We start from the raw sequence: 13,025 nt of genomic DNA on the forward strand, positions 1-13,025 counted from the left end.
AGTACATAGTAACGATTACCATAATTCCATAGGAACTATTCCGATACCATATGGGAATTATACCCATAATTATAGGAATGATTACCATACTATATATGGGTGCCGTTCCTATAATCAACATTTGAAAAAAACCGGTTACCATGCAGTATGGGAACCATTCCCATAATATATTGTAACTGTTACCATAATTTTCTCTCCGTGTATTTACTCTGGCCATGAGAAAAAATCACATGGCTGTTGCGCCTGCGCATAGAATATTTCACAGCTTTCTTACAAAATAGTATATTACGCACCTAGGACAGTAAAGTAAGAAATGTCTCAGGCCACATGTAATTGTCGGCCATTTGCACAGAAAACATCATTTATTTTTTACTTTTAATGTTTTTATTAAAAAAGCAATTATATAACTTTCTTTTAAAGTTAAAAATCTCGGTTCATTTAGTGCCCACTATAAATAAGATTGCGATTTCAGGCGTAAAAAATCGATTCTTAAGTTTCTATTTAGATATATGCAGAAAATGATGGTCTAAATTTACTAAACACCGACGCATTACCTAGTTAGTCTGGATTCGATTCCCAGTTCGGAATATCCGATTATTTTTCTCAATGTATATATGCTATTCACTGAAAAGATCCCTTTCTTATTCTTCCCAATTCCTTTCCTATTCTTTTTATGTCATTTTGCATGTATGTGATACTTATCTGCTTTGCAGCATTATTTAATTATTTAAATTAATTTACTGAGCCAACATTTATTTGATCTCATGATCACTGATAATCTCCCTTTAACATCAGAAATTTGTTTTGAAATTTAATTAATTTATATTTTACAAAAAAATTCAAAAGTTAATTAACGGAATTATTTATTAATGGTAAGGTCGTATACTGTCATTTTTATTTAAAAAAAGTGAATTTCAATTTAATTAGATCTTTGCTGTAGCATGTATATTATTACTCTTAATTTATTTTCTAGGAAAATTCATTGAAACAAAAGCTCTTTTTGTTTGTTTAATTCAATTAAAGTTGTACTTTCTGCTTGCTTAATTAAAGTTAAAACAGGCTTGGTAAATTTGAAACTAATTCAAACATGTATGAGTATAAATAATCTAGAAAATATATATAATAGAACTTCGGGTTTCAAAATGAACATTATGTGCTTAGTTACTCTTTTATGTTGAATATAAAATAAATAATATAATTTATTAAAATTCCACTGTGATTACATTTCCAACTCCGCTGTCCCCACTCTAATTGATTAAAAGGCTTTTGAAACAAACGACTTTTTTTTTTCCTCTTTAATTTCAATAATAAAATGCCCCTTTATAAATGCATAAAAAATATATCCAAATAAAAGGAACAAAAGTAATGAAATAAATTTTAATGAGTATTGACTTTTCATTTCAATAATTGTCTTCAATTTTTCCAAAGATTGCATTATTAATGGTCAGCGTTTTTTTTTTTTTATTTTTTTATTTTATTCCCTCATTAAATAATAATAATTCATTTTTTAAAAAAAATAATATGATTCAGTATTAAATATTTGATTTAAATTCAGTAAATATTTCAATCATCGACGATTCAACTGATTGAAAATATTTAATTAACAAATGTTACAGTATATTGTTTTCATAAATTATTGAAAGTAAATTTATCAAAGTCAATGGAAATTGTAGTTTATATACGCTGAAAAAAAGTGGCAATACCTCCTATCTTAACGAAGCCACTATTTCCAACCTTACATTTTAAAGATTCTCATGTTCTATGTTAACTTTTCCTGTCAGAGATGGTAAGCATTTTTATCCGAGATAGTAATCATTACTATCTCAGAAGGCAAGATTTACAAATTTTTCAGATATAAGAAATATTACTATATCTAGATCCCATACGAAAAAACATATATCCGGAAATATCCCATATAAAAATCTTTTTCAATTCTTGAGCAAATCTGCTCTCCAGATCGATAGTTGCTAGTGTCTTTTTCTACGCATGTGTCTTGCTGCAGATACTTGTGACCAGATTTAAATTGCAAGGCTTACACAAAAAATTCGTGCCAGATTATAACTCAATTCTGGGGGAAAACTATTGTTGAAAATAGTTGCGCATGGCTTGCTCAAGATTTGCTGAAGGCTCAAAATTGACCTTGAGCCTTGAGCAGATCTTGAGCAAGTCATGCACGAGAACCTACTATAAGTTGCTGGTGTAAGAAATGCGCCAGACACTTTTCATTGCACCGTGTTCAAGATATCTTTCATCTTCTTGCATACGAGACCATGAGTAAGACATATACAAATCTTGACAATAGTTTTTTGATACACAATCTTATGAAAGACACATAGAACGCAGAAAAAGACACTAACAGCTAGGGGTCTTGCTCAAGATATTTACTCCATAATCTTGCTCAAACACGTGTTACTAGGGATTGCTTGATTATAGTAAAATGAAGAAACGCGTGAGAGTGTTTAGCTAAACAACACAAATTTTGGGATAATTTTCGAATCATACAAGAAATTTGTTACATTCTAAATTTTCTAATCATTTAACATAAAAAATCTGTTAAAGTAAAATAACACAAAGGGTTTGTGTTGAATTAACATATTTCTGTGCTAAAAATCAACACAAAAAATTTAACCAAATGATTTTTTGACACAAAATTTCTAACTGTGTAATAATTATCACATCCAATATGAAAACCATTTCCTATTACAAGATGGTAATAGTTGGCATTTTTTTTTCAGCGTGTAGAACATTAGTGTGCCTTTGCCTTACACAATAACTTTTATAGTTATCAATATAATGTGGTTAAAAATAACTTGGCTAAACGTAACTAATTTAATATTCTTTTAAAAGTAAAGAAAATTTTAAAATATTGTATAAACCTCATATAATTTTAAAGTCAATGAATAAGCAATCGAAAACTTGCCTTTATTCTATAAGTTTCTTGTTATATCTTTCTTTTTTTTTATTTTTTTCTTTATTTTCCTACATAAATTTCTATTTTAATTTTGTGCGGCAGAGTAAATATAATTTTAAACCGTTCAATTATTTAATAAAATATTATGATTTTGTTCTTAAGATATTATTTTTCACTCTTTTTCTTCAGATAAACTCATGTTTACATTATCCTGACAGATCAAGTGAGGATAAGAGACTTTTTGCTAAGTAAATATATATACATGTACCGCACACACGCGTGTGTGTGCGTATGTGAGTACGTCGATGTGCAGTAAAGGAAGCTTATATATAAACATATATAAATTTATACTGCGTCATATTTTTTATTTAAGACTTACACGGACTCGAAATAGATTGTACAAGAAATGAAACAAGAAAAAAATAAAAATGAAAACAGCAAGTAGACATGTATATTATAGTACATCAGTAAATCCCACTTAAAAATCCTGATGTGTGTGTACATAAGTTGTTATCCGCACATTTGCTTTTGCGAGCTTTTAAAGAACTTAGACATGTTTGAATAATTATATATAAAAGAAAAAAAAAGTATAAATATAATATATCAACTTTCATAATCGGGGTTTGCAGACTTACGTAAATGTAATAAAATAACTCATAACATGTATTAAATATTAATAAAAGATAAACTTAATATTCTTTAAAAAGTCTTATGATGGAAAAACGTTACCTGATTGGATTTACTAAGTATTTAAATATAGATAATTTACATAATTATGATATACATTGAAATAAATGTATGAAAGACGGAACGTGTGCAATGTAAACTAGTGAAATAAAATTTAAAAATATTTTCACGTAAAATAATGTATACTATAAAAGAAAAAATTATAAAATCAAAAAAACTTGATTATAAACTATTTTTTTATACGATAGATACAATCGAATCGAATATATCTATTTCGAACCGAATAATTCGAATTTTCTCATATTATTCCAATCATTTCGAATTATTCGTCAATTTTAGAATATTCTGAAAGATTTTTAATTGTGTGTAACTTTTCAAAGTACTCTACTCAAATCGAGAAAATTTTAGTCAGCTTTCAAATATTCACTTTTTATTTAATAGAACGCTTAGTTTTTAAAGTTACGGAAAATAATTTTTCGTAGATTTGTGTCTAAGCTCTGATTTACATCTGAAATAAATTTGGGTATTTATTTAGAATCAGGGCTAACCACATTTATCAAAGTTACAAGTGCTCATACCTTAAATATCTATAATTAAATTTTTTCCGCGGGTTTAGCTATACCCTGCGGATTAAATTTTCTGTATGTGTTTTTTGTCTTTAACACTAGATACCTATCCGAACCTTGCAATTGAAGTGTACAAAATTGATAAAAACAACATAAAATCATGCAAATTTTCAAAATTAAATATTTTCTAATACATATAAGTAATTTTATATAATACCGTAAGAAGGACGGTGGCGATGGAAGAGTCTAACTAAGAGTTACTAAATTTTTGGAACTTTTGTGATAGTGAAAATCGGCATATTTGTGTTATTTAAATACTTTTAAGGTGTACAACAGCTCACCTAACATTTTGTTGCAAGTAGTTTGGACGGTATCCGCCTCCCTTTACTAGTATAGTGTTTGGCTGAAGCCCACAACTCTGTTTTACGCTGGTGCGTACTAGTAAGAGATATAGTCTAAAGCAAGAGTGTGTTAACGTAACCTTACTGACAAGTCCGTTAACGTACTTAGGACGAAACTACACACATTATGGCAAACAAGCATATATCTTAAGTTTTTGTTGGTTGACTTAAGGAGTTGACACATAAAATAATAAGAAAAAAGTATGTCAAATAGTGTAGTATAGCACGGAATTATAAAAAATTCAAAATAATTTGAAATTAATCATAATATAACATGAGCAAAAATCACTTGACCATAGACGCTTTTTATACTTATAATTAACAAATATACTTTCAATCCACCGAAAAATAATGACGATTGGCATTGGTTACAAAACGATATGGCTAAAATTGAATTTTTGCTATTTGAAACATGGGTGAGCCCCTCTCCTAAACAAGTACCTAAATTTGAATTATTCGAAAAACTATTACAATTTTAAGTCATTCCAAAAAAATTTTAAAATTATTCGTAAATTTTTGAATAATTTGGAATTTTCAAATAGTTCGATTCGATTCGAAATTAATAATTCGAACACCCCTAAACATTACCTAATATAGTTTGATATTTTCTTGTTTGCTTTTAGATTTTGTGCATTTGCAGAAATTGCAAATTTTGATGTATGGATACCATGTGAATTTGCATAGAAAAATTGGATTAACATTTGGATGGATGAAGCTGCAGCTGGACTAGTATAACTACAAAGACAAAGCTAAACCCATGAAGTTCTATGAAATTTACTCTTCACTTGTATTTAAAGGTATGCGTGACAATTGGAAATCGATAAAATTAGATAACTAGAATAATATTCTCATTCAAGCATCTATTGCGATGTTCAGCCGAGAGAATTTATAGTACTTTTATTTTTACATTATAGTATCATTATCTTTATCTCAATCTCAATTTAACTTTTTGACGCATAATATAATTTTTATTATCAACTAGAATTCATATAAGTTTAATCCGGCTGATGATAAATGATGTTAAAGTAATGAAAAAGTATTACTATTTAATTTAAAATAATAGAAAGCAACAGAAAGGTATGCTATTAAAGTGGATATCAGTTAATTGGAAAATTTTATTACCAATGTCAATGCATGGAGTGTAATTGCAATCGACATAAATGTTAAAAGTATGTGATAATGATAGATAATGAATGATCAACAAATCATTATATATTATGGAGATTAAATGATAACAGCTAAATGGCTGGTATTTGTACATTTTAATTTTATACATAACATTACCATTAACTGTAAAGTATATATTTATTCGAATGACCTTTATACATTTTTAAATCCATAATACCTAATTTTATTATCTACTGACTTGTATAATCAATAAAAAACAATTAAAATTCTATTCGTAATTAAAAAATTTAAGAGGTTGAGCTCTGATTTTTCTAAATTAAAATTCCGTAAATTTTAAGATTCTCTTGACAGAATTGGTTCAATTTGTCTTGACTAGACGTTAAATTATTAGTCTAATATATTAATTAAAATCAGTAATTTCATCATGATTAATGTGAACTATTTATTGGACAAAATATATTTTGTACACGGAAAAAAAATTCGACGAAAAATTCCAATATTACTATCGTAATTCTGAACTATACTTTTATTATCTGTAACTTTCAAATACATGATACGAAAATTTACAGTTTCTAAAAGATTTTTTACTATTCACTATCGTAATTTCATTAAGAGTTTGTTGTATAAAATTCAATAAGAAGTATTACAATCTTACTATCGTAAATAGTAAAAAAATAAAAAATAAGATTTAATTATAATATTTATTCCTTTATTCTTCCTCTTAGTTTACAGTGCTGCCTCTATGTTTTTACAATACAAGCCACAAAAATTACGATAGTTGGATTGTAAATTATCTGAAATGGTATAGTATATGCCATCTGAAACGTTTACGTATGAAAGACGAATGTTGTCACAATACCATGATGTGATGCTTGTGTGAGAGTATATATGTATATACAAATTATAACAACTATTTCGTTCGTATTATTTGTGGTTCAACTATATATATTTATAAATCAGTGCATCTTTATCCCATTGTAGTGCAGAAATAGAGATTATTTTTCGGGACATTCTTCGGACAATGATAAATAAAAAATTGAAAAAAAAAAAACTGTGCTTTCTTCATGACAAACCTACATAAATTAAGGAATATAATAATATTATAATTTGGTGGTGTAAGTATATTTATTACTATTCATTTCTTATTAAGCTAAATATTCTGTGGGTATTTCGTTCGTTTTAAAATTATTTATCCAGACATGAAGTTTATTTTTATAAACAAGTCGTATCATTGTCATAGAATGAATAATTCTAAAAGAATGAATTTTTTTTTTTTAATAAATTCAAAAATTCAGCGACGAAACTGTACTACAAACGTTTTTAATTGTTTTCGTGTTCTTTTAAAAATTTTACATTAACGATTGTTTTATGAACTAGAGTACTCCTTAGTTAATATAGCTCCGTCGCTTTATTGAATAATTATATGATATTTTAGAGCTCCTGTAATGGTCTTGGCTGAATTACATAACAAATCTAATGCTTCTTTTGCTTCGAAATAGTTGCTTCTCAATAAATCAAAACATTTATTATAACTGCTCATAAAGAGCATTAACTTTTGCTTACTGCTTTTAAATCCCTACTAAGAATGAAAAAATATCGAAATCAATTTTTAACATGTAAGAAAAACAAGTGCACAGTCTCAAAAATCGGTACGGATAATAATTTATAGCGAAAAAAAAAAATTTTTTTTAATTTTCAATAATGGAAAAAAAATAGTAGCCACGGAGGTTCCACGACAGGAACCACCTAAAAAGTTGTGGAATAGATCGTAGTTTGTTGACACAAATTTTCAGGAAAATCAAAATATGCATGATTTTCAGAAAACGACTTTAAAGTTTTAAAACTAAAAAATAACGCAGAAAAATTTTTCTAAAAAATTATTTGTATTTTTTTTCTAAAAGTATATGGAATAACGAACCTTTTTTATTCTTTGAGTTTTTTTATTTAAAATATTTTTTTTAAATTTATAAGCAAAAAACTATGAAAAGAGCGGTTTTTTTGATAATTTCATATCTTTTGAACCAATGATAAAAAAAATCTCAAAATTTAGGAGGATGAGTTTTTTGATGAGTTACTAAATAATATCAAAGAGTAATGGAAATTAAAAATTAAAATTCTTAAAACTGTCCGATTTGGCATGGAATGCCCCATACATAAATCAAACTAATTTTTTTCAAGTGAAGGAAAATAGTGTAAATTATTATTGCTCCTCAAAAAATATTTCTAATTGTTTTTATAACATCTTGTACAACGAAATTTTTCAGCTATTACCGAAAATATTAAGAAATTACTTAATTAACAAGTTGATCCATTGACAAAAAAAAAACTTCATTTAGAGGCAGTAATGAAATCTTTTACTAAATCAAATAAATAATAATTGTCCCTGATATATAAGTTACTTAGATTAATTAGTCATCTATCAAATAATTGCATTCACTTTAATTCGTGATTTATTTTTTTCAGTGTAAGAAATTAATTCGATTTGATCACTTGATTTTCTTTTAATTAATTAAATTTAAAAAAAACTATTTCATTTATCTTAGTCACATTAAAAAGTCATTTTATTACATTGCATAACTCAATAATATTAGTAATTATTTACATTACAGTAATATAATGTGTCACTTACAGGTACTGGATCAACGGAGCTACAACTATTACGATGTTGTTGAAATTTTGGCTGGTAAGGTTCTAACATCCGTATTTTTCCCCAACGGTTAAAGAATAAAGCGATGGCACCTATCCAAAGTAACAGAACAAAGACTACAATGAGTGCTTCTTCTGCTCGTACTACTACAGCTCCACCAGGTCGTGGATAACCTGGTTAAAAAAATAAAAAAAAAAAATATATATATAATACAATAGACATGAAATTCAATTTTTTTTATTTAACAAAAGAGAGATTAGATTGAATGCGGTAGTAACTTTCTACACTAGTGCTATATTGTATAAAACAGATTGTTCACGCTTGGAAAGTTTAAATTTTAAGTTAAAGATTTACGACCATATTTTACGATAATTGTTTATGAAAAAATTATCAATATAAAATTTTAATTTTTAAAAAAATTATATAAATTAAATTTATATTATTGTTATTATCTTACGTTTTTATACATATATATTTAGTATTACGACAGTGGAAAACAAAAAATTGAGTATTACACGTGAATGAACGCAGTTATAAAGTTCACATCATTAAATCTGATATAAACTCGAAAATCATAAAAGCTCTGTTTAATGATCACGGAATAATGGAATGTAGTAACAGGATAATACTTCAACATAATTAAAGTTTGTGATAATAATAATGTTATTACAAAACATTAATTACACTGTAAAAAATTTGCGAAATGAACGTGGATTAAGTCCGGAGTAAATAGGGAGCAGATGCCTGTTTATTTATTTAGTCTCCTCGAAGTGAAAGGGGAGTTTATTTTAATATTAAAATTTCGAATCGGAGTGAATGCGGATTTAAATAAAATCCAGACCACTCTGAAATCACTCCACTAAAAAGACAAACTCCCTAATTACTCCGTAAGCGGAGTGGTTTTTCCTGAAACTCCGACACTCCGGTTTACGCAGTGAATTCGCACTGAGAGAAAAAACTGATTATCTGAACTATGAAAAATATAGTTTAATGAAGCCTCCACTATTACCCTCAGTTCAGAGAACTAATATATAAGTTGTAAAACGTACAATGATATCATAGTTGTTCTAACTGTGTTATAGTTCAATGAACAATGACAGTAGCCAACATAACTAAGTAAAAAATGCTATTTTTATTACAAAAAAATAATGAAGAAAAATCCTTAATTATATTCGTCGACGACTTAAATGATGCTAAATTAATGAAATTATAATCGTAAAATTGCTGAAACATTTGTGATTCTGTTCAAGTATAAATTCTGAGAAATAATACTAAATAGTTACCACAACAAAACAAATGCTTAGTTAAAACTACTACTCTCAAATAGTTTCGGGCACTATGATATAATTCAAGAAACTAGAAATATTAGTTAAGATGACTATTTTTTCATTTCCATCCCTTTCTAGTTACCTCAACCATGCACTTTTCTCTCAGTGTAGATTTAAATAAAATCCGTTATCACTCTGAATTCACTCTCGATTTTTTACAATGTACTATTAAAATTTTGATGAATTTTAATTTTATATGTTAAGAAAATTATTTTAGTTTAAAATTGAGCTCAAAATTTGTAAGTATATATTTAAATAATATTACTCGTTTTTTTTTTGTTTTTCTTTTTTTTTCTATTATATAAAGTATCAACTAAAGCCTAGTGAGTCAGACACAATAAATAAAGTTGGTAAAGGTATATTGCTGAATGTATTAAAAGTATAAAGTTAGACACTCACGTCCTGGATAAGTGGAATTTATTTCGGCTGTAGAATCCAATTCCGACGACATTGAGCCAACGAGGATGGCGGGTTGCCTGTCCTCCTTTCCATCCGGAGCTTCTTCTAGCTCCAATTCAATCTTTGTCACGTTTCCTAAAACAAAATAAATTAAGAGGATACAATATAAGTAAAAATTGTGTGTTAAGATAATGTAATTAGGTGAGTGAAAATTCTAAATAAAAAAACTATCAATTTTTTTTCTTTTTTTCTAATCTTAAATTTAATTTCCAAAATGAAAAATTTCAATACCATCTACTGCATTCCAAAAAAATTATTTGCTTGTTCATAAAAATAATTTATAAAATTTTATAAGTTTTCATTCTAAAATCATTGAAGTTTTGTTTTTAAGCCTTAAATTATTTTTATATTAAAATAAATTTCATTCGACAACAGATTAAGTTAAAAAATTTATAATTATTTTTGTTATTGCAGGCAAACAAATTATCTCTCAAGTTAATAAATCGATGATAGACGTATAATATATCAATAAATAAATTAGATAAATTTGTACTTCTAATAATAAAACCTTATATATATATGTATATATATATATAATATAAATAAACGGCAACTAAACATGAAACATTCTCCCAAGAACAAGCCATTGAACTATCTATCAATTTTGAAAGTAATTTTTTTAATACATTGGCACTTCAAACGATTATATATAGAAGTTGAAAATAAAATGAAACGAATCAATTATTTTTTTTTTTTTTCAACATAATTCAAAAAAATAAATAGAGATTTTCTGAATTATTAAAATTATTTTTTATTTTATTGTATTTAATCAATTTATAACAACGCATATCATTGGCAATTCTTTAAAATAAATATTAATTAATTAATTAATTATTTTATGACCTGCTGAAAATTCTAAATGAATTGATTAAAAAAAAAGTGACACACAGTTATCGGAGTAGTTACTTTTGAAAACTCGATTAAAACCAAGTGCAATATTCATCTATATTCAAATTATAAATCAAAAACGCTTATGACATAAATAATTGCTATCCATTTCAACAAACGACATCGAATCCCACTATTAATACCATCCAATCCGACTTAATATCATTTCTTAATTCCATATTTCGTTTAGAAAAAAAATTAAAACAACGACACATCCTATAATGGAACTAAATTAACTCGAGTTAACTCAGATGGAAAATTGCAAAGCTGAATTGTAAAAATTGTATTAAAAACAAAAATTAAACAAGAACTCGCAATGGTAGAAATTAAATAATAATACGAATCAATCGATATTTATACATAAAATTTTAATTTAAAACTCGAGTAGTTTTGATTGACGTGAAAATTAAAATCTCAACCTGAACCAATTCTTCATTTGTTAGGTTGATAATAAAAATTCAACTATTATTCAATATAAAGATTTATAGAAGGAAAACAAAAAATAATAATTCGACTACTACTCTTACCATTTCCGGACAGCTGAACCCTAATCGGTGTGATTGTAACATGCCGATGCCTCGTATGCCTTACGTCACCCTCCACAATGGGTAATTTTTACAAATCTTATCCTACAATTCACATAAAAATTCATTTCTTAATTAACCAATATCACTAATTTAAAATAAACAACTATTTTAATATAATTACTAATGCAAGTAATTCGTTTTATCGATTTTTAAAATTATTAAAACTTATAAGAAACAATTCATTCAAAAAAAGTTTATTATAATAAACTTCCAAATCTCAGACAGTTCTGAACTTTGAGTTGATCATTTTTGAAACTTTTAAAAAATTCAAGTGAAAATAATTTTCAATCTCCTGACCTCATTCTTGAAAAGTGCTGATAAAAGTTAAAAAGCATTTATAGTTGGTTCTAAAATTGTTTTTTCAAAGTTCTTCAAACCACCAAAATTCTCAAATCAAATTATTTTTTCTTGAAAATAATTTTAAAAGCATGCCTTAGACGTACTAAGTGAAAAATTTGTTGACTCGCCGGAAAAAAATGAATCGCATATGCCCATATATAGAAAATATATGAAAATTGACCATACATGGGAATATATGGAGCATATTCCCTATGAGCATGGCTGTAGCACCAGACAAAATATGAACTACTGGAGACTGTCAAAGTATATTTTTATACGTATGTCAATAGCAAGAAACATAAAAATAAATAAATATTATAAATAATAGTAAAAAAAAAAAGTTATAAAAAATAAGTGACAGTTTTATAATAATTGCAGTTTTGTTTTTTAGTCAAACGAATCAACAACAAGTAAGTATAATAATAAAAAATAAAAAAGAAGCCAGTAAAAATTTAGGTTAAGTTGTTTAGAATTCATATCAAAGTCAAAAAATGACACTAAGCAAGAAATCAAAATGAAAAATAACTAATTAAATAATAACAAAATAAATATTTTCACGTGTGCTTGCTTACAATTTTAGTAATAATATAGCCTCCCATAACTCCGAAAGTAACCACTGCCAACGCTTCAGTCGATTTAATTTTCCCTACCATGGTTTCACTCAGAGCGAATAGGCAAATTTTTTCGTATATTAAGATACATGATTCATTTTTCACAGATCTTTAATTTTTTCAATGTTTCAAAAATAATCAGATTAAAATTCTGAATCGTTTCAAATTTGTAAGTTCACTGTTATGAACCTCTTTGGATTAAATTTTTTTTACTCAGGTTCATGCTTATCATTATTAATAAAATATACTGTAATGAACAATGTATAATTTTTCCGTGAAATACCAATATTTAACGCTCTCTTTTGATTTTCTATTAAAATAATAATTCATTGAATTTCAAATAATTTTATTGCTAATTCTTGATGCGGTAAACAAAATATATAACAGAGTGTGGGGAGGGGGGGGGGGTGATAGAGAGCTGGCAATCGTGTGCAATATCCAGCAATCAAAATTATTAAAAAAAAAAATATCAG

The 13,025-nt window shown here is 26.7% G+C and overlaps 1 protein-coding gene across 1 annotated transcript in view; it reads right to left on the reverse strand.

The window, feature by feature from the left end:
* LOC103572354 (uncharacterized) overlaps positions 1–13,025 on the reverse strand; it is a 47,598-nt gene that overhangs the window by 10,516 nt on the left and 24,057 nt on the right. The window contains exons 2-4 of the mRNA XM_014441027.1: positions 11,543–11,644; positions 10,068–10,202; positions 8,323–8,513 (exon numbers count right to left, since the gene is read on the reverse strand). Coding sequence (XP_014296513.1) covers positions 8,323–8,513; positions 10,068–10,119 — 243 coding nt within the window. The 5' untranslated portion in view covers positions 10,120–10,202; positions 11,543–11,644. The remainder of the gene's footprint in view (positions 1–8,322; positions 8,514–10,067; positions 10,203–11,542; positions 11,645–13,025) is intronic.

The sequence above is a fragment of the Microplitis demolitor genome, chromosome 3 (assembly GCF_026212275.2).
Source record: "Microplitis demolitor isolate Queensland-Clemson2020A chromosome 3, iyMicDemo2.1a, whole genome shotgun sequence".
In the NCBI taxonomy this organism is placed as follows: Eukaryota; Metazoa; Arthropoda; class Insecta; order Hymenoptera; family Braconidae; genus Microplitis; species Microplitis demolitor.